This window comes from Grammomys surdaster, unplaced genomic scaffold (assembly GCF_004785775.1).
Source record: "Grammomys surdaster isolate TR1022 unplaced genomic scaffold, NIH_TR_1.0 125996, whole genome shotgun sequence".
Lineage (NCBI taxonomy): Eukaryota > Metazoa > Chordata > Mammalia > Rodentia > Muridae > Grammomys > Grammomys surdaster.
The window spans coordinates 3413583-3432687 of NW_021620812.1; the positions used below are offsets into that span (position 1 = coordinate 3413583).

Below are 19105 nucleotides of genomic sequence, written 5' to 3' on the forward strand. Positions count from 1 at the left end.
ATGTTTGCTGGTAAAACTATGACGATAGGGCTGAGGGATGTTGCTCTGTCAGTAAGTACTTTCCATCCGATCATGTGCATCTAAGGTGTAATTCTCAAGAATTCACATGTAAAGAAAGGTCAGATGGACAGCTGTGAGCGGTGCTTTCTGAATGTAATAGGGCCATTGTACACAAGGACACGCAGAGATGTGGTATGCACATGATCAAGCCAGCAGTACTCTGTGGAGTTTTTAAAAGGATACATCAAGTTGGGGTGGATCTGATCAAAACACAAACACACACACACAAACACGCGCGTGTGCGTGTATAAAATTCTCAAACAAACAGCCTGGTTTGGTGCACATGCTTGCAAACACAGTACTGGGGATGCAGAAAGAGATGGATTCTGGGACTCCCTGGTCAGCCAGCCTGCCATGCTTGATGAGTTCTATACCCATGAGTGACCTCATCTCAAACTCAAAACAAAAAGTGGACGGCACCTGAAGATCTGATCCTAAAATTGGCCAAGGCTGTCTCCTGTCTTCCACTCTCACATACATGCACACACACACACAAACACACCACAAATGCATACACTCATACACACATGCAGACACACAAGCAAAAGCAAGCACATACTTCTAGTCTAAGGTGCTCTTCCTAGCTGTCAGTATTCAGCTCCCTTCTCTCTCTCTCAATTGGCTATGAAGATTTAAAAGTTCAGTGATTGCAAGGTTTAAATGGTTTTAACCCTTTTAAATGTGGAAAGATGCTAAATCCCATTATCTCTGCAGCCACTGCCAATGGTAAAATTCAGCTTGGCTTTTTTTTTTCCTGCAGGTCTAAGGATTACAGAGTTATAAAGAGACAAATGCTTTTCTCCGCTTCTATAAAGAGCTGTCCCCAACTAGGTGACCTACAGGAAATAAAGCCAGCCAGTTCTCCAGCCGGTGGCCACTGATCACAGCATCTAAACGGAAAGACATGCATGTTAAGCTTCAAACCACCAGGAAAACAGGTAATTGCTTCCTCAACTCCATAGGAAGCCAGTGATTTGGCGGTTTGATGTGGGAGGGAGTGAAAGATTTCAGACATGTGTCAGAAGTATCTAAGAATAAGAAAACAGAAAATGTTACCAGGGACCCAAAAAAATTCTCAGAGGGACAGAACAGGTAAATGAAATGACTCGGGAGCCATCTTGCTCCTGCTGGAAAACAGTTGCCATGGATACCCTCCTAGGTAACCCTCTCAGGTCTTACCTCTTGGGTCCTCACATTTATGTATCCATAGTGAGTTCGAGGAGGCTGCCTGAATGTGTAGGACAAAGGGATCCATTTGGTTTTGGGTTGTCCAAAGCAGTTCAGGAGCAAAGGTAAAGTCGCATCATTGACAAGGCGCATGGCTAGCAGCAAGATGCACAGGGCTATGAAGCTCACCGCAAGCACAGGCTTCCTCTGCAAAACAGTGGAGGAGAAAGGGAAGGAGAATGAATGGCCTCCAACTAGCAGCAGTCAGGGGTGGGGGTACCCCTTTTTTTCTCTCTCAGAAGAATCAAAGGATTCTGCCTTTTAGGATATTTCAGCTGAAGCAGGGGGGGAAAAGCTATCATTTGTAGAGCAGGTGGAGTTTTTGTGCCAGCGGCTGAAAGCAGAGTTCTTATACTCGGCTAGCCTTCATCTTCCTTACCTTCTGTCTTTGCACACTTCCATTCAGCTGAAAACCTCAAATCTGACATTTCCATCCATAGGCGACCTTTCCTAATCCCCCAACTCCCTCCCTGCCACCAGCCTGTCACCCGGACCTGCCAGCCCAGCAGAGGTAAGAAGTCGAATCCTCCCCCTCTCTTCTTTAAAGGTGTCTTACTGCCCTTTTCTCAGAGCATAATTACAACAATTCTTTGTCTACCACATGCTTCTTGATTTCTGAAGCCCTGGGAAGTGCTTGTCACATGACTCTTTGTATCCATGCTTTCTGCATAGTATTACACCACCAATCACACAGGCACACAGCGAACACTTGAGAGAGATACATAACTCCTTCACATCCCGCCTGACCCAGCTTCGTTACCACCTCACACTTCCCGGTCTGTATTTAGCGGTTTCTATCCACAGAAAACTTCACCTGTGTGTACAATGTAAATTAGAAGTGTTAAGCGCCAGAAGAGGGAAAGTTAGCACAGCAAACAGCCTAAGGACATCCCCCTGAGTGTCGTGGAAAGAAAAAGAACTGGCGCACCTGCACCTGTCCAGGATGAGAAAGAGCGGGGATACATACTTGAGACGGAGCTTGATAAAATGCATGTTTTGATTGGTAGAGACGTGTGCGCAGTTCTTTGTAGATGGAAGAAACGAGGAAACATGGGTTGTTCTTAGGAACCAGTCAGTCTCTCTTACCGTGCAGAATGCCGACGGTGAGAGAAAAAAAAAGCTACAAGCATAAGTGATAACTGTAGTGGACCACCATGGGTACCACGCTAAGATGTTCACTGTGTCCGGGAGATGGGGGAGAGCCAAAGCCGACTTTGCATTGTTCACTTGTTGGATTTTCTAAGGGTGAAGGCTTTGTCACAATTGAGCATCAGCCCTGATGGGACTCTGGAGCGGATGGAGTAAGGCAGTTAAAAATGAGGAGGGGACTAGTCTGCTTGGTACAGACAGAGGTCTTGCAAACAAAGGATGGAAGCTGGATCAGCGGAGACAAGTAGTAGATGAGGAGCCTCAATTTAGATGGAGGGGACCAAAATCTATTAGAACATTAGTGATGGACAAGAAACTCAAGTTGACCTCGAACCTAGACAACTGCGGTGTTAGAGGGAATCTTGGGAAGTCAGTGGGGTCACAGAATTTATCCGAGGGAGCCTGATGGTAAAGCCCTCGGCTTTCTAGGTGTTCACTTCTCAGGGGCCAGAAGTTCAGCAGTCATGGAGTTAGAAAGTCAAGGCTAGAGTCGGAACAGAGAATGGAACTGCAGGCAGACCTCAGAAACAGCAGTTGTGACGCACAAGGTACTAACTAACACAGAGAAAGGCCCCTGTAGGCTGGAAACGGAGCTTGACCTCCGAGTCACCTTCAAGCTTAAGGAAAGCTGGAGCTTCTAAGGAGGGGCTTCCACTGTCATCATGGCCGGGTTTGGGGCCGTTACTTCCTGGTGTAATTAGATCCAGAATTCTCAAGGAAAAAAAAAGAAACCTCAAAACAACCCTGCTTTATGTCCTGGGTAGGTTACAGCTCCAGATCCCGCTGTAGAGCCAGCACCCAGATGTCACCATAACTTCCTCAAGTCTTTATTCCTGATCAGCCTTTGCAATTTGTAAAACCCTCATCCCTCCGTCTAGCCAGCCTAATTTTCTAATCACCCGAGAGTCCCCCGAGCTCTGCCTCCTCAGAACCCCTTATCTCCCCACTAACCACCACAGCCTTACCTCATTTAACCTTTTAATCATGAAGAAACGTTTTAATTTGCTCTTCTGTGGAATCAGTATGTCCACAACCCTGCAGTGTGTCAAGGTAACCGTGGAAATGAGGTGATGGATCTTACGAGTTTAAAGGGGCACGGGCCAGAAGGGATGGCTAAGCAAAGGCAAAGAGAGCAGTCACCCGCTAAATAAACAGGACACTGTTCTTTCTCTGTCACCATCCAAACCAGCAGCTGCTCGGAAGGAAACCCAGCTGTGCTCTGTGCTCTGGTCTATTCCTGAACCCAGCAAGGCTCCCTGTTTCTCTTAGCTACAAAACTTGCATGGCCAGGTGTCTGTGGACAAAGGTATGCAGGGTCCTTTGAAATACACCACTCACAACAGCAACACGTATATAATGCATACAAGAGACAAAAATAAATCAACCACTGTCGAGAGAAACTTCAAAACATGATGAAGTCACAGCGGTAAAAGCCTGTGCCCCTGGAATCCATGTCTGGTTCCTGGGACTGTCAAGGGAAAGCTAGACTGAGCAAAGAGTGGGTGGGCAACTGGGTGGAGAGCAGGAACTCCCCCACCCCATGCTGTCACCAGAACTGCATTCACAGAGGTCATGGGTATTCTTTCCATGGCTCAGACCTCAAGCTCTGCTTCTGTCGTGTTGTGACAGCCAAGCTCTGTCCCTCTCTGCCTAATGCATTGCTACTCCTGTTTGGCATGAAAGTAAGTCACAGTGCTGACAAAAAGCATCCTTAAAACCTCACCAGAGAAGGCGTAACTTTAAGCTCTGCAAAACAAGGGTGACGAGACCTGACCCAAACGTGCATTCTCTAGCTGTCACTTCTGTCATACCACGGCCACAGTGAAGACCAGGGCTTAGGCCCCCCAGCACACACAGAGCTGCAGGGAGACCTACAGGGTATGAGGAAATGAACTTAACACCAATACACATGACTCACATGTAGTCATGCCTCGGACACCATACCCCCCCACAGAGACTAGGAAAGGGATTGAGAAAGAAAATGACATTAATCAGACAGAACAGGCTCCAAAGAGTCACAACAATGCAGCTGGCAAGGAGAGAAGATAAAGAAATATCATGTGTCAAAGGAGGTTATTAAAGGCTGCATGAGTGAGTGAGGAGCCCAGAGAAACAGAGGTCTGCCGGTTATAGGAGGGGCCGTTGTGGTCATGCCTGTCTGAGCTGAGGACGTTCAAATCAGGTCCTTGTGGAGGAGGAAGATTGAACAGCAACAAGATGGAAGGGTATGACAGCCACAGAGTAAAGCAATTGGATGGGCCACAGTTTCATCAGAAACTTGATAAGAAGGCTACTACATACACCATGAGCAGTAGATGATGCTAAGCAGGTCATAAAACAGTCTATTCTGCATTTGATATGGGGTCATCACCGTGTTGAGTGAGTCCACACTCAGAAGGTAAGTTTCACAGGCAGCACTGAAGCAGAAGCAGTCAGAGCTAAGATAAAACAACCACCCATTAGACTTGAGAAAACAACCGTGACAGGCTTGTCAGCTTGATGGTGTGAAAGGCTGGTTCGACAGATGTCTCATGCTGCACAGGACAAACAAAACGTAAAAGTAACCTCTCCTCTAAGGGCAGGTGTGTGCAGATAAAATGCAGAGCACAGTCGAGGCCCCAACGAACACTTAAAAAGTGGAAGATAGTGTTAGGGCTCAACAATTGTCAGATGTGTGTGTATGTGTGCATGCACATGAAAGCCACAGGTCACATGAGACATCTTACCTTGCCAGAAGCCAGGACCCCTTACCCTCACCCCCTACCTTTCCCCACCTGCACAATGTCCCCTGCAGCTTGGCAACCACAAGATCCTGTTTGGCAGCTGCAGAGAGATTCAAGGCAGTGTACCGTATCTTCTGAGAAAAGCAGGTAGACCATAATTCAAGGCAGTGTGCCATGTAGACCATGAAATGTTTCAAGGCACAGGCCACGAAGATTCTGTACTTTCCCACCACCTGGCCCCTCTTACCCCCTCCCCTTGTAAAACATACTATAAAAAGGCGCTTTGCGCTCAAATAGATGGCTCTTGACAAGCAATTGCTTCTTTGAGTCCTTTTTTCTCTCTCACCCATTTCTTTCTCAGGTTGTGGTCCTCCTCGCCCCCACGAATTACTAGGACCCGCAAGTCGGGTCATTACCTGACCACTCTCCACATACTGTTTGTGACAGGGTCCCTCACTAAATGCAGAGCTTACTGATTCCACCAGCCTAGCTGGCCACAAGTCCCAGCGCTGTCTTATCTGCTGTCTCTCGAGGTCCTGATATGTTGTGCTGCCTTGCTTTTACTTAGGTTCTGGGAACCAAACTCAGCTGTTCATGCTTGTAGCAAGGACTTTACCAACAGATCCATCTCCTCAGCTCCTAACTGTTGATTATTGATGGATAATAACTAGTGGGTGAACTCTAGTATGGCCATGTGAAAAGCGTGGTAAAGACTAGAAACATCTTTTTTCAATATCCCAAGCAGCTGCAAACCCTTGAATCACTTGGGGCAGCTTCTCCTTTTCAGCTTAAGAAGGATGTCACCGAGTCCAAGTAGATCTGATGAATTGCTTCAGGGAAAGTTCATTCCTTCTTTGTTCTTCATTTGGGGAAGTCTGAAGGGGCCGTTAGCAGCTGAGACATTTAGAACTTAATCCTCTCTGTACTGTGAAAATCTACATCCAAGAATGTGACATTCCAGCTGCTCACTCTCTAGAGCTGGAATATAATTTATCAGACTTTAGAGAAGAAATACCTATTTCAAAACGGACTCTGCAGAGAGTTCATGATGTACAGAAAGCACAGTCTCAGAGGTGTGCACCTGCTGACCTCCCAGCTGCTCTAAGTGATGTTTTTATCCTTCCTAGCCCAGAATGAATCATTCCCCATGCAGAAGTTACCCACCTCGTCAGTTGCTAACTACTTGTAAGAACCATATCTCCATAGACGATAACCGGAGAGAAGGTATGTTTTTCTATTGAAATAAAACTATAGAATGAGTCAAAGTAGCTGCACATCGTGATGAGTGTTAATTTGTCTCCCTACGCTGTTATTTACCCAATAATAAATTTGAAATGCAATGACAATGTGATTCTTTGTGAGTGTTCAGTCACCTCACAGCCCAGCTGGTCCCCACCTGTTGCTCATCTGTGTTCCCAGCTAATACCAGTTCTCTCTCAGACTGGAATGTGTCATCAATGAGGTTCAACTTTGCACCACTGTCCGGCTCCAAATTGTCTTCTGGATGAATATAATAAATCTTCATACCGTTTTCAGGAAGCTAACTTAGTAGAGCCCGAATGTATGCGTGTCACTTACTTTATCTACTGTGTCAACAATGTTCTGACAGGTCCCACTTACTAAGCTGACAGTGATCTCTAGGGAAGTCTCACTTGGTTTGCGCTGGGTAGGGGTCAAGAAAGTCATGATGTAGAATGTCCTGCTGAGACATGATGCTCAAGGAAACTCAAACCATAAAACATGCAGGATCGTCTCATGAGCAGTACTGTGTTGCAGTGGCCTAAGGCTGCAGAGTTGCTGATGGAATCACTGATCCAATCAAAGAGAGAGAGTACTGAAGGTCAAACAAGAGCAGGGCAGGGAGATTAAGTGAGAATCTAAGAAGCTGGTGTAGAATTCTTTATATGGTAAAGATTGGGGGCTAGGGAGACAGAGCTGTGTGTTTGCTTTGCAAATATTGGGGGACCTGCATTTGATCTCCTGCAGGTGCATGTGAAGTTTAGTGTAGGAACACGGGCTTCATAATCCAAGCTCTATATATTTGTGTTTCTGTGAGTATGCGCACAAAGGTCAACCTCTGGTGTCTTCCTCTATAGCTTTCATCTTACTTTTTGAGACAGGATCTCTCCCTGAACCAGAGACAGGACGATTCCTAGGGCTCAGACATACAACAAAACCAACCTAAGGTCCCAGTGATAAAACTAGTCTCAGAAGGAAGGAAGCTGGGCATGGGAGAGCACGGGGGATGTCTCAGTTGGTAAAGTACATGCTGTGTAAGCATGGAGATTTGGGTTCAAATCCCCAGAACCTATAGAAAAAGCTGGACATGGCGGCCTGAGTCTATAACCCCAGCTAAGGGGCTAGGGGTGGGCGGGGTAGAGATAGTAGTATCATGGAGCTCATTCATCGATGAGATCCAGGTTCAGGGAGAGATCCTGTCTCAAAAAGTAAGATGAAAGCTATAGAGGAAGACACCAGAGGTTGACCTTTGTGCACATACTCACAGAAACACAAGTATATATACCACACATATGTGCACATACATACAGATAGTAATTGGTAGTAGCTCCAGATGAAGGATACCCAAAATTCATCTTTGACCACTATATGTATGTGTACATACATGCATGCACACACACACATGAACCTACCTATGTGAGCATGCACACAGAACCATCTCTACACAAAAGTTCAAGTTATCTCTATTTACACATAGTTGTGCAAGCACACATTGAGTTTATGTGTGCCAAGTATATGCAGGAGCCACTCACGGAGGTCAGACAGACGTGGGTGTTAGATTCCCTGGAACTGAAGTTACGGGCAGTTGTGAACCACCATGCTAGTGCTGGGAATCAAACATGCGTCCTCTGCAAGACCAGTGAATGCTCTTAACCACTGAGCGACCTCTCCAGATCCCACAGTGGCAATTCTCAATAAAAGAAAGATTTTTAAAACACTTTTAAGGATGGCAGAAGAAGGGCAGGAGATGGAGTCAGAAAAGACGCAGACAAGAGTTTCTTGGAGCACAGTAGGAAATCTGCAGCGGAACTGTAGAACCCACAGGGGCCTAAGCATGAGACAGAGAGTGTCAGGCTTGGTTCTGGAATGCTCCCTCTTGAGGTAGAATGGCTGATGGATGGGAAGAGAAAAAAGATGATCAAGAACTGGGATGAGTTACTTCCTCAGGCATTGCTAATGAACATCAAGTTTCCCAAGGAAAACAGCATCAGTCACTCCAGAGACCATCCTTTCTTCACCTACAGGGTTAGTGGGGCGCTGAAGTCCAGGTAGAGGATAAATACAGAGGTGAATCCACAATCTTAACAGCAGACACTGAATGAGTGGGGTAGCTGTAGGTTGCATATACAATCTGTTTCCCAGCTAAGCAATAGAGGCCTGGGGCTGAGAGGCCCACTCACAGTCACAGAGTAAGAGAAAAGTAAACACAGGTATTGAGAACCTGTCCTGATGTTAGATCCTGAGTTCTGTGTGTGGATTAACCGAATCATTAATTACTATTTGTCTGAGTCCGTGTTCTGCTGCTGTGAAGAGTCACCACCACCAAGACATCCCTTATAGAAGAAATCATTTCATTGGGGCTTGCTTGTGGTTTTAGGGGCTTAGTCAATTATCGGCATGGCAGGAAGCACGGCGGCATGCAGGCAGGTTTGGTAGCTGAGAGTTCTATATTGGGATTGGAAGGCTGCAGGAAGAGAACCACTGGGCCTGGCTTGGATAAAGGTCATCCCCAGAGACATGCTTCCTCCAACAAGGTCACACCCTCTAAGCCCTCTCAGTCAGTGTCACTCCCTAACGACCAAGCATTTAAACATGGGGACCATTCCTACTGAAACCATCAAACAAGTCGTGCCAACAAGAAAGCTCTCAGAGTACAAGTTCAGAAACGTTAAAACCAGCTCTAAGGAGGTTTTGAAGCATAGTGTGTCAACACATCAAATATCTAATTCGTATGGAAAATTAAGAGACTGACGTGATGCATAGTAATTATACTTACTGTGAAATTAGTAATTGTGGACAAATTTAATTCATTTCCCCTAAATCTGGCTTTATTCCAAGTATTAAAATGACAGCTATGAGGCAGCTTTGGGTAGCAGGGAGGGAAAATAAAGTAATCCTCCTGTGGTTCTCCCAGACACTGGGCACCATTGTCTTATTGTGAGCATTCGTAGGTACCACGTGACGAGGTGGGCGTGGCTTCTCACCTCAGCTCCATAATGCAATGATTCCTTTCCTTCTTTAGGACCCTGCTAGAAAGGTAAACTGTTTGGCGGTTATGTACAAGTAAAATATATTTGAGCACATGAGCAGGCAATGAAAAAGTGGTACATAGACCGAGTGGAATTTTATTCAGCCATAAAAAAAAACAATAATACAAGATTTGCAGGAAAGTGAGTGGAACTAGAAATGTTACATCACACGGAATAAACAGTTCTCAGGAGGACAAATATTGCCTATTTTCTCCCATATGCAGACCACAGCTTCTAAAGATTGTATGTGTGTGTCTCTGAGGCAATGAGTGCGGGTCTAAGCTGGGAAGTGAGAAAGGGTCCATGAGACAGGGGAAGAGGTTCCAGGGGATGTAGGTGAGGGAGAAACAACACCTGTGGTGTGAGACTGGAAGACACCAGAGGGAGGGGCGGGGAAGACACCAGAGGGCAGGGCAGGGAAGACACTAGAGGGAGGGGCTGGAGGGGAGGACAAGGAGGAAGACAGGAAGCTGATCAACCAACAATGTGTCCATGAGTGTGTCCAGTGAAACTCTGTTACATCCGTTCTCAACTAAAACATTCATTCAGCCCTGTACTCTCCCTTAAGAATTTGGCATGCTTATTAGTATATCACGATAAGGCATAGATTAATCAGTGGAAATTACAAATACAGAAGATAAACCCCAGGGCCAGAAAGAGCTCAAAGGCACCACCACCATTACTGTTCTGAGGAGAAAGCAAGCCCCAGAGGACAAATACATATGGCCATAGTCAGGAAGTCTGGTTTTGTCTGGTTTCCCTCTAAGGGGCACTTCTTGTGGCTGGAACTTACTGACCAACATTGAGGAGTTAAAGGGACCACGTCTTCTGACTTGTGCTCAAAGCACAGGGAAGTATCCCCATGAGCTAGTAATACGCTTGCATAGTTTCTTTTATTTCTTGGGGGGGGGGGATATGTTTAGTTATTTTTTAACCATTCTTTGAGAATTTTGTGCATATATATAAAATGTATTTTTTATCACATCTACCCCTTACTCGACTCTCACTCCTTGAAAATCCTCTACAAGATCCTCTCAACTTGGTAGCCTTTTCTTTCTCTTTATAGCCCACAGACTACTACTGACACTGCACACAATACAGACCCAGCCACTGGAGCATAAACAAATCATGGGACAACATCCATAAAAAAAAAAAAAACACAACTGTCCATCCTTTGACTTCCAATAGTTCTCAGCCCTGGGTAGAGCCTTGTGAGACTCCCTCCAGAAAAAGTCGGAATGTTGACTGGCTTGATCTTGTATAGGTCTTGTATTGCCTGTCACAGTGTCTATGAATTTGCAAGACCTTTGTTGTGTCCACCAGACCCTGTGTCCTGTATCCCTAGCTGTTTCAAGCTCACTATATAGCCAAGGACAGCCCTAAATTCCACATGATGCTCCTGCCTCCACATCTTGAGGGATAAGATCACAGACAAAGACCTTCACACTCAGTCTTATGAGGGTCTGGGGACTGAAACCAGGGCTTCTTGATCACCAGGCAAGCATTCCAGCAACTGAGCTCTATCCCAAGCCAAGGATAATCCAGGCTGGTCTCGAACTCATGATCTTCCTGCTTCTTCCTCTTCACAATTTGCCTACTCGTGTGTGTTACCATAGTACATGTGTTCAGTATAAGAAAGAAGACTGCTGAGAGCAAAGGCTTGTGCTACGGCTGGGTAGAGAGTCACCGAAATTCAACCGAGGGGTCAGCTCTAACAGTGGAACAGCAGAGGCTGAAGCAATGGCCATGAAGTTCTTTACATCTAACTCTTTTGGACACAAGGGAAAACATTCTTCAGCCCTGATGAAGCCCCTCTCTGTATGACCCTCTCACTGCCTGAGGGAGGAGAGGCACTACCCAGCCAGGGATGAGGAAATTGACTAGGCACAATCAGTCCAGACACCTCTGCTTCCTTCTAAAGCACCTCACCATGTTTATTTCCCTTCTAGAAACATCTAATCCTTTTACCACAGAGACAACTCTCATCTAGGATCCAATTCTTACTTTTGAGGTATTCACAGTGTACCAGTGGTGTCCAAGCACAAATTCTGGTCGTCCTAGTATCATTAGGGCAGAAGTCTTTCCCAGGAACATCAAAATGATCCAAAAACTTGTGTCCTAGTCAATGATGTCAACACCAATTGGGATCTCATCTTTTTCTGAATCTACATATTCTTACATGGTGTAGTATTTAGCTTTTCAAGCACATTCTGATACAGAACTTCCTGTGGCACTCTGCTGTCTGGAGGAAAGGAAGGACAGATGCTTAGGTCTCTTCTTCCTTCCCTGATCCATTCTACCTTTCCTGTCCTCCATGTTTCCGGCCTTGCTACCTAGATCTCACAGTCTCGTTCACATCATGTGACCCTGGCCCTTCCCATCCATACCCATCTCCCAAAATTCAGTCCAGATGGTGTGTCCACTGTAACCGCCCTTCATTCACCCCTAGGTTCCTGTGTGTGTGTCAGGTGGCATGGGGTATGAGGTTGAGGGAAATATTTTTCCTTTAACTCTGCCATTGAGCATTCCCTAAGGGTGTGAATTCAGTCGGGACAATGAGTTCCTCTCACATGTCAGCACCAAGCATGGTACCTCCAACTGACAAGAAGCAGCTGAGAAAAGAAAGAACAGAGAGAAGGAAGGATGGAGGAAGGAAACATTATCGTCTTCTGAACAGAAAGCTGAATTATCTGAAAATATTCAGATTATGAGGAAAGATGGAATTTTCCCCAAGAGGAGGAACTCACAAATAGTCCCTCCCTCTTCCTCCTCACCGGGGCTTGCTCTGGAGGTGCAGTGGGACCCTCCTGGGAAGCAGGGAGCGTCTCAGTTAATAGAGAGTTGGGGAGGACAGCTCTGGTGTGTTAAACCAGACTTACTCCTGGTAGACGGCTCAGATCAACGACCTCCATGTGGCATTCACTAAGAGTTCACGGGAATCTGCATTTTCCCAAAACTCAGCTTTGAGGGAAACACTGGAAGGTAAACTCTTCTACCAGAGGAAGAGCAGTAGGTAGCGACAGAGCACACTGTCTCAGCAAGGGCAATCATTCTGAGGGGAGGGGATGATACAGTCTGTCTGTGTCCAGCGGGCATCAGGCAATGCAGCTAGGGCTCTTCGTGATGAAAATAGTTTTTAGGGGGAAGCTAACTACACACTCAAGAAGAGTGACATCACCGACCCACTTAACCTTGGTCACCCTGCATGGGCTCCTGGTGCCTGTTTTCTCACCTGAAATTGGAGCAAACGAAAGTACGTAACCAACATGATTGCCTAAAAGTTTAAATGAGTGGCTACATAGAAACAGCCTGTAGAGCATTTCCTAGCAACAAGAAAGTCATAATCAGGGCTTTTATTGTGACATGGTTTCATAAGACACCTACCAACAATTACTCAGACTATAATAAAGAAAAGCTGTGACAGAGTCTGAGGAGAGCCCTCCACAAGGGGCCGGCAGCAAGAGAGCCTCTCCTTTTACAGTTGAAACTGCCCAGAAGTAAATCTGCCTTTTGGGAAGACCAAAGAGAAAAGGCAGAAACATAACCCTTCCTGTCAATATGAACTGGACCAAAAACAGATTCTTCTGAAGGCTCTTGCATAATGCCAATGACCAAGGCTTTGCAAATGGCCACAGGTTGGAAGTGTCCCCAGGTGAGCACACACTACCTACCCATCACTCCCATCTGTTCTGAAAGAATTTAACGGTGTTCACGGCCCATACACTGCAAAGTAGGACTAAATGTGTTTATAAATATAAACCGTACATATCTGAAAATGAGAACCATGGTAGAAGTCAGTGAAATAAGCTGACTGAAAACGAGAACTTAGAAGTCAATGAAATACACCTGATCATTGCTGTAGCTATAGTCCCCTTGGCCCCCATCATCCTGTAAAGAATCAGGGATGGTAGTCGGGCTATTTTAACTATTCTTCATCCCATACCCAGGGAAGACACAAACAGCCCCATGAGGAAAGGAAGGCATGGACTCCAAGAGTTGCCCAAGACTCTGGAATTTACAGTGTAACCAGCCTTTGGTAGTTTGGGAATTCTCTTATGTGGACGGGACCTAGAATCACCTAGAGGATAAATCACTGGGCATGGCTGTGAGGGAATTTACAGCTGAACTGAGGTCTAACTTTGCATGGCATCTTCCCACGGGCTTGAGAGCCACACTACAGGAAAGCAGAGGATGAGCAGAGGATGTCCTTCACTGGTTGGCCCTTCCTGACCATGGATGCACAGACCTCTGCTGCATGCTCCCGCTGTGCCTTCCCCGCCATGATGGTCTGTACACCCTCAAACTGTGAGCCCAGGTAAGCCCTTGCTTCAGTATGCAGCTCTGGCCTGGTGTTTTGTCATAGCAACAAGAAAAGCAACCATTACAATATGTGATAGCAGCAACAACAAAAGGAAGCACCTTCCCCCTTTGAACACGGCATGCGGGTACATCCCATATCTGTGTATAGAAATGCAGGTACCTTTCACACGTATCCGTGTATAGAAACAAACTTTGTCACCTCCCAGCATCCCTGGGGAATGGGCACCCCGTCTTGCAGCTCTAAGTTACCCTAGAAATGAGGCGCATACATATCAAATGGCTTTTCACTAAAACCCAAGCAGAGTTAAAGTCAAGCATGGGTCCCATGGTAATAATAAGTAGTATTGTTCTAAGAATAGTTGCGTTTCTAAGTAGGACAGTTGTGGATTTAATACTGTGCTGGCAGGAAGCTAAACTGCTTCTGCACCTTAAAGAATATTAAGTGTGCTACTCATGGTGCACCTATGAGCCCGGAGCGGAGGCGGAGCCCGGAGCGGAGGCGGAGCCCGCAGCGGTCCACTGCTCCACAAGTTTACTACAAGATGGCTGCCACCAAGCAGTGCTCAACAATTCTTATCACCATCGGATCAGCCCATACACTATTTATAAAGCTTGCTTGTCATCTCAGGCTGGGTGTCTAAGTGAAACTCAAAATCAACAGTCCAAATTCCCACCGTGTCCATCCTCCCTCCTCACCCACATAGCCTCTCAGAGTATCGGCCACGAGCCAAGCCTAAGAGTTAAAACCTCAGCTCTATGTACTAGCTCCGGGTCCTTAGACATGTTAATTCTACCTGAAACTGGATCCTTGTCTGTAAAACCAAAGGGATGTTACAAAAATTCAACCAGGGACCCCAGAGGGCTGGACTCGATCCATGGAACATGGCAGGCAGTTGACAACCATATGCCCATCCTTAAATCCACACTCGGCTCCTGTAAGAGCTGGACGCCATGGGGCGTCTTCTTTCCTTTCCTACCTCTTTCTCTCTTGGGAAAGTTGCTCCTGATCCTTCAGGACAACAATGACTGACTATCAACCCACCATTATCATCCCCCAATTCAGCAAATGGCCCAATAGCATTCCCCTTTTTTCTTCTCAAACAGACATCATTAATCAACCATAGCACCATTCCCCAAAATCAGGACACAAACTCAGAATCCTTTCAACACAATAGTCTGGACAGGAGTGACAGCAGTCTGATTACCTCATAATGTCAAACAGGTGATAGCTGAAGGCTGGAGGCTATTCCTTAACACATCTTACACAAGCTGCGATACGAGCCACACTGTTCCCTCTCTGGACCTTGGTTTCCTCATGTATATATTCACTTTTGCAGCATCTGGTGCCTCCATTGCTGACATTGCTAACAAGAAGAGGTCCAAGCACAACACTCGACAGGGCTTCTCTCTCGGGATAGGGCAGGGACTTATTACGGAGTTAGGCTTGCATATAGATACACTCACCAGCCGAAGCCGGTGAGACATAACAGAAACAGAGTGAGAATGTGTCATCTTCTATTTTAGCTGAGAGTAACCGCAGCTCACGGAGCCTCCCTGATTGCAGCTATTTGGCACCTACTGAGAAAAAGTTGGAGCTAAGATATAATTCGCCCTTTTAACCCTTGGATGAGAACAAACCTCTGTGCATTTTCTACCCGGTTTTGTAGTACAGATTGTGTTGTCTCTCATCTAGACAGAGTAGGACGTGCTAACACACATGGCCAAGCATCTTCCATGATGCCCCAGCCACCATGGGGCGGGTGGGTGAGGGAATTTTAGGTGCCTAGGGAGCTAGTTTGTCAGAAACATGATTGTATAAGAAATGAAGCTACAGAAGAGAGGGTACCTGGGAACGTTCACTGGATGCATTGTTTTTGAAATAAGGGGACAATCTCTTTTCAGATCTCACACAGGACTGCATAAAGATGAAAATTTCTCTGGAGATTAGTTTGACAATTTCATAAGCCAGATATTCAGATTTATTCTGTCCACATTATCATGAAAATACACATGAAGCTGCTTCCCAGGGAAGAAAGACAAACAGATGTGACAAAACAATGACCGTTTCTCTACATTTAGAAAAGGGACTCGGCTGCAGACAGGTGAAACCGTGCTGGGAGCTTCACTGTGTGTGTGTGTGTGTGTGTGTGTGTGCATATGTGTGTGTGTGTGCGTACAATGACCTTTTCTCCCCGTTTAGGAAACAGACTTGGCTGCTGACAGGTAAAAGTGTGCTAGATCTTTATTGTGTGTGTGTGTGCATGTGTGTGTGTGAGTGTGCATATGAGTATGTAGATGTGTGTGGATGTGCCTGTGTAGATGTGTGTGTGCGTGCATATGTGTTTATGTGTGTGTACAACAATGACCTTTTCTCCTCATTTACAAAACACACTCAGCTGCTGACAGGTGACTGTGCTGGGATTTTCACTGTGTGTGTGTGAGTGTGCATATGTGTGTGCACATATGTGTATGCAGGTATGAGTGTGAATGTGTATGTGGATATGTGTGTATGTATGTGTTTGTGTGCATGTATGTGCACACACATGTGCTTATGTAACTTCATATTTTGATAAACTCTTTATCCCTAGTGAATGAGCCTCCAAGATGCCCCAGTCTTGGTGGCTATTCTGTGCAGAACCGTGTCCTATTAACTAAACCTTGACGACTTCTAAGAGGGTAACTACATACCAGCACCAGAACCAGCTGCCTCTCCTCATTGCTCCAGACACGCCCAAACTGCCCACCAGAGCCTTTGCAATGGTGAAGGCGGCCCAGCCTGAGCTCTGCGTGCACTGACTGACACAAACACGGAAATCCAGGAGCGGGAGTGGGAGTGGGTTTGTAGATCTGAGTGTAAGTTGAGTGCAGGGTGCATCCACGTTACCCACGGCCTCCCTCTGACACCAGAAGAGAAAAGCCACCTGAACACCCTTGTGTTCCCCCAGTGCCTAAGCACCACATCGATACTAGGCAACAGCCAATTCCCTGTTTCCTTAGAAACATCCTTCCCACACTCGTTAGGTAATTTTCCCAAAGCATTAAGTTGGCCCATATTTTTAGAATATTTTGACATTTCCATGTGTTTTATTTTTAGGTGATATTCTGCAAATCAGATATTGCTCCTGTTTTGACAAAGCCTTTTACTCCCTGAGTAAAACAGAGGAGCAGTTCAGCAAGACAGGGCACCTTTTATCTGCAAAAAACCCCGCCTTTCAGTGGAGCACACAATGGCAGCAGACCAGAGGCACACAGGCAGCACTTCCTAGATATGAGCAGCACAGCTCTGTCCCGTGGGATGAGCAAGCCGCGAGATACTTTATTCCCGTGTGGCACTGAGAGCGGGTCCTGAATACTTCTGAATATTTCATTTTTATTGCCTTTTACATTGAATTACTGTGAAAGAAAGAAGACTTTTGTGAGGACTCAAAATCAAAATAGCTTAAGAGCGTTTAGACTCTACCTCCAGGACATAAAGCAAAGCTTAAGAAAACAAATTATTCTGCTGAGGGACCCCAGACACCTCTTCCTGCTGAGCAGGCCACACCACAGGGAGGCAGACCTCATAAAATATTTATGGTGACTTTCAAGGAGAGCCTACAGAATTCCTTCTGGGGTTCAGGAACTCTGTCTCTGTGGCTTTGGGACTATCCCAGTCCTCAGTGAGACTTACCCTAGGGTGCTCAGTCTTGTCTCCTGGGCCATCCCAACCTCTCACGCCCTAAACAGGGTTTACCTTAAAACACCCCCTAATGGAATAGTTCACTAGAAACTACACCTTACACCAATCCTAAGGAATCCTGTTGGATGTATATCATTTCTTGCAATTCTAGGACAAAAGATTTTAATAGATCCCATCTGTCAGCGTAATTTGAAATCTGATGAACCATGGTATCCTGAGCCCTTTATTTCTCAGCATGTCAGTCTCTGTTCAAGTGACACTGGAGAGCATCCACATGGCCCAGTGCAGTGTCTGAGCATCACAGGGGAGTTCCTGTGCAGCCTGACCCCAGCAGTTTCTCCAGCATCACCTCTGTCTTCCCCAATGTACGAGTATCCAGACTCTCCAGCCACAGAAGGCTTGCTCTGGTTCCTGCCTGTGACCACATCCTACACTGCTGTGGTGTGGGCGTGTCCCATCAGACATGTGGGGACCAGGAAGGTTTCAGATTTTGGGGGGCTTTACTTGCTACTATGTACACACTTTTATTTTCCCATTTGAATATTCAAATCCAGTAATCTGAAATAAAAAAATGATCCTTAAGTTTGAAATTTTAAGTATCATACTGCTGCTGATTTTTTTTTTTGACATTTCTGATCAGATGCATTTAAATTTCTCAGATAGAAAACACTGCACCTTGGGGCTTGTAGCTTTCATTTTCTTTTTCTACACACAAAAAAAGTCTGTTTCAGAGGAATTCATTATTAATTTATTTTCATTCATTCATTTGTTCATTCATTCATTTGTTCATTCCTTTTTTTTTCTGGGGCAGGATCTTACTCTGTGTTCCGGGCTGATCTGGGACTGATTACGGAGCTCAAATGTGGGCCTCAAGCACACATCAATATTCCTGACGCAGCTTCCTGAATGCTAAAACTCTTTTAGATTTAAAACCTCACTTCTTCCTTAAAATCTAGCCTCGTAGCATATCACCAGCTGGCATCAGCTGAGCCCTTACAACGTTTCTGCATTGACACTTAGGCCCTTTGGATATGTCACTGAGGCACAGATTCCACCCGGACTTGCCTAGAGAGTCTCTTCTGCACATAGTTCAAGGATATATTATCCTATACTTGGTCACAAATCTGTCTAGCCCTACAGACTAACATGTCTAAACAATGCTCTGAGAAAAAAAGACTGTATCTTGTACCCCTGTCCCTGTAAACTTATGTACATAATGTGTGGAAGAATTGTTAGTGAGTCAGTGAACTGAATGGAGATAGTAAGTCTCCTTTGTGGTGTTTACTGTGCACAGAATTTGAGCCTTGCTGCATGGTGAATGTCACACTTTCGCCATTTTCAATAGAAACTAGAATCAGAAGAAAAGACCATTGGGATGAGAAGCTGGACACTAAAGTTGCCCAATCAGAGATTCCTATCTAAGAGCCTCTCTACACTTGGGGATGAAGAGAGCCCTCATCCCATCCCACTGTGACAAGACCTGTACAAAGCCTATAGTTTATCTCTCTTAATTTCCATACAAATGCTGGCTGGTGTGCACACTCCACTCCACTGAATGACTTTCCCCCGAGCCCACTGACCTCAGATAGTTAATCTTTAATGTCTGCTTGCCTGGATTTAGAATCACAGCCCCTCTCTCTCTCTCTCTCTCTCTCTCTCTCTCTCTCTCTCTCTCTCTC

The 19105-nt window shown here is 45.7% G+C and overlaps 1 protein-coding gene across 1 annotated transcript in view; it reads right to left on the minus strand.

Annotated features, from left to right (window-relative positions):
• St6galnac3 (ST6 N-acetylgalactosaminide alpha-2,6-sialyltransferase 3) overlaps positions 1–19105 on the minus strand; it is a 499975-nt gene that overhangs the window by 299546 nt on the left and 181324 nt on the right. Inside the window, exon 2 of the mRNA XM_028754316.1 lies at positions 1240–1434. Within this exon, the coding sequence (XP_028610149.1) occupies positions 1240–1434 (195 nt within the window). The remainder of the gene's footprint in view (positions 1–1239; positions 1435–19105) is intronic.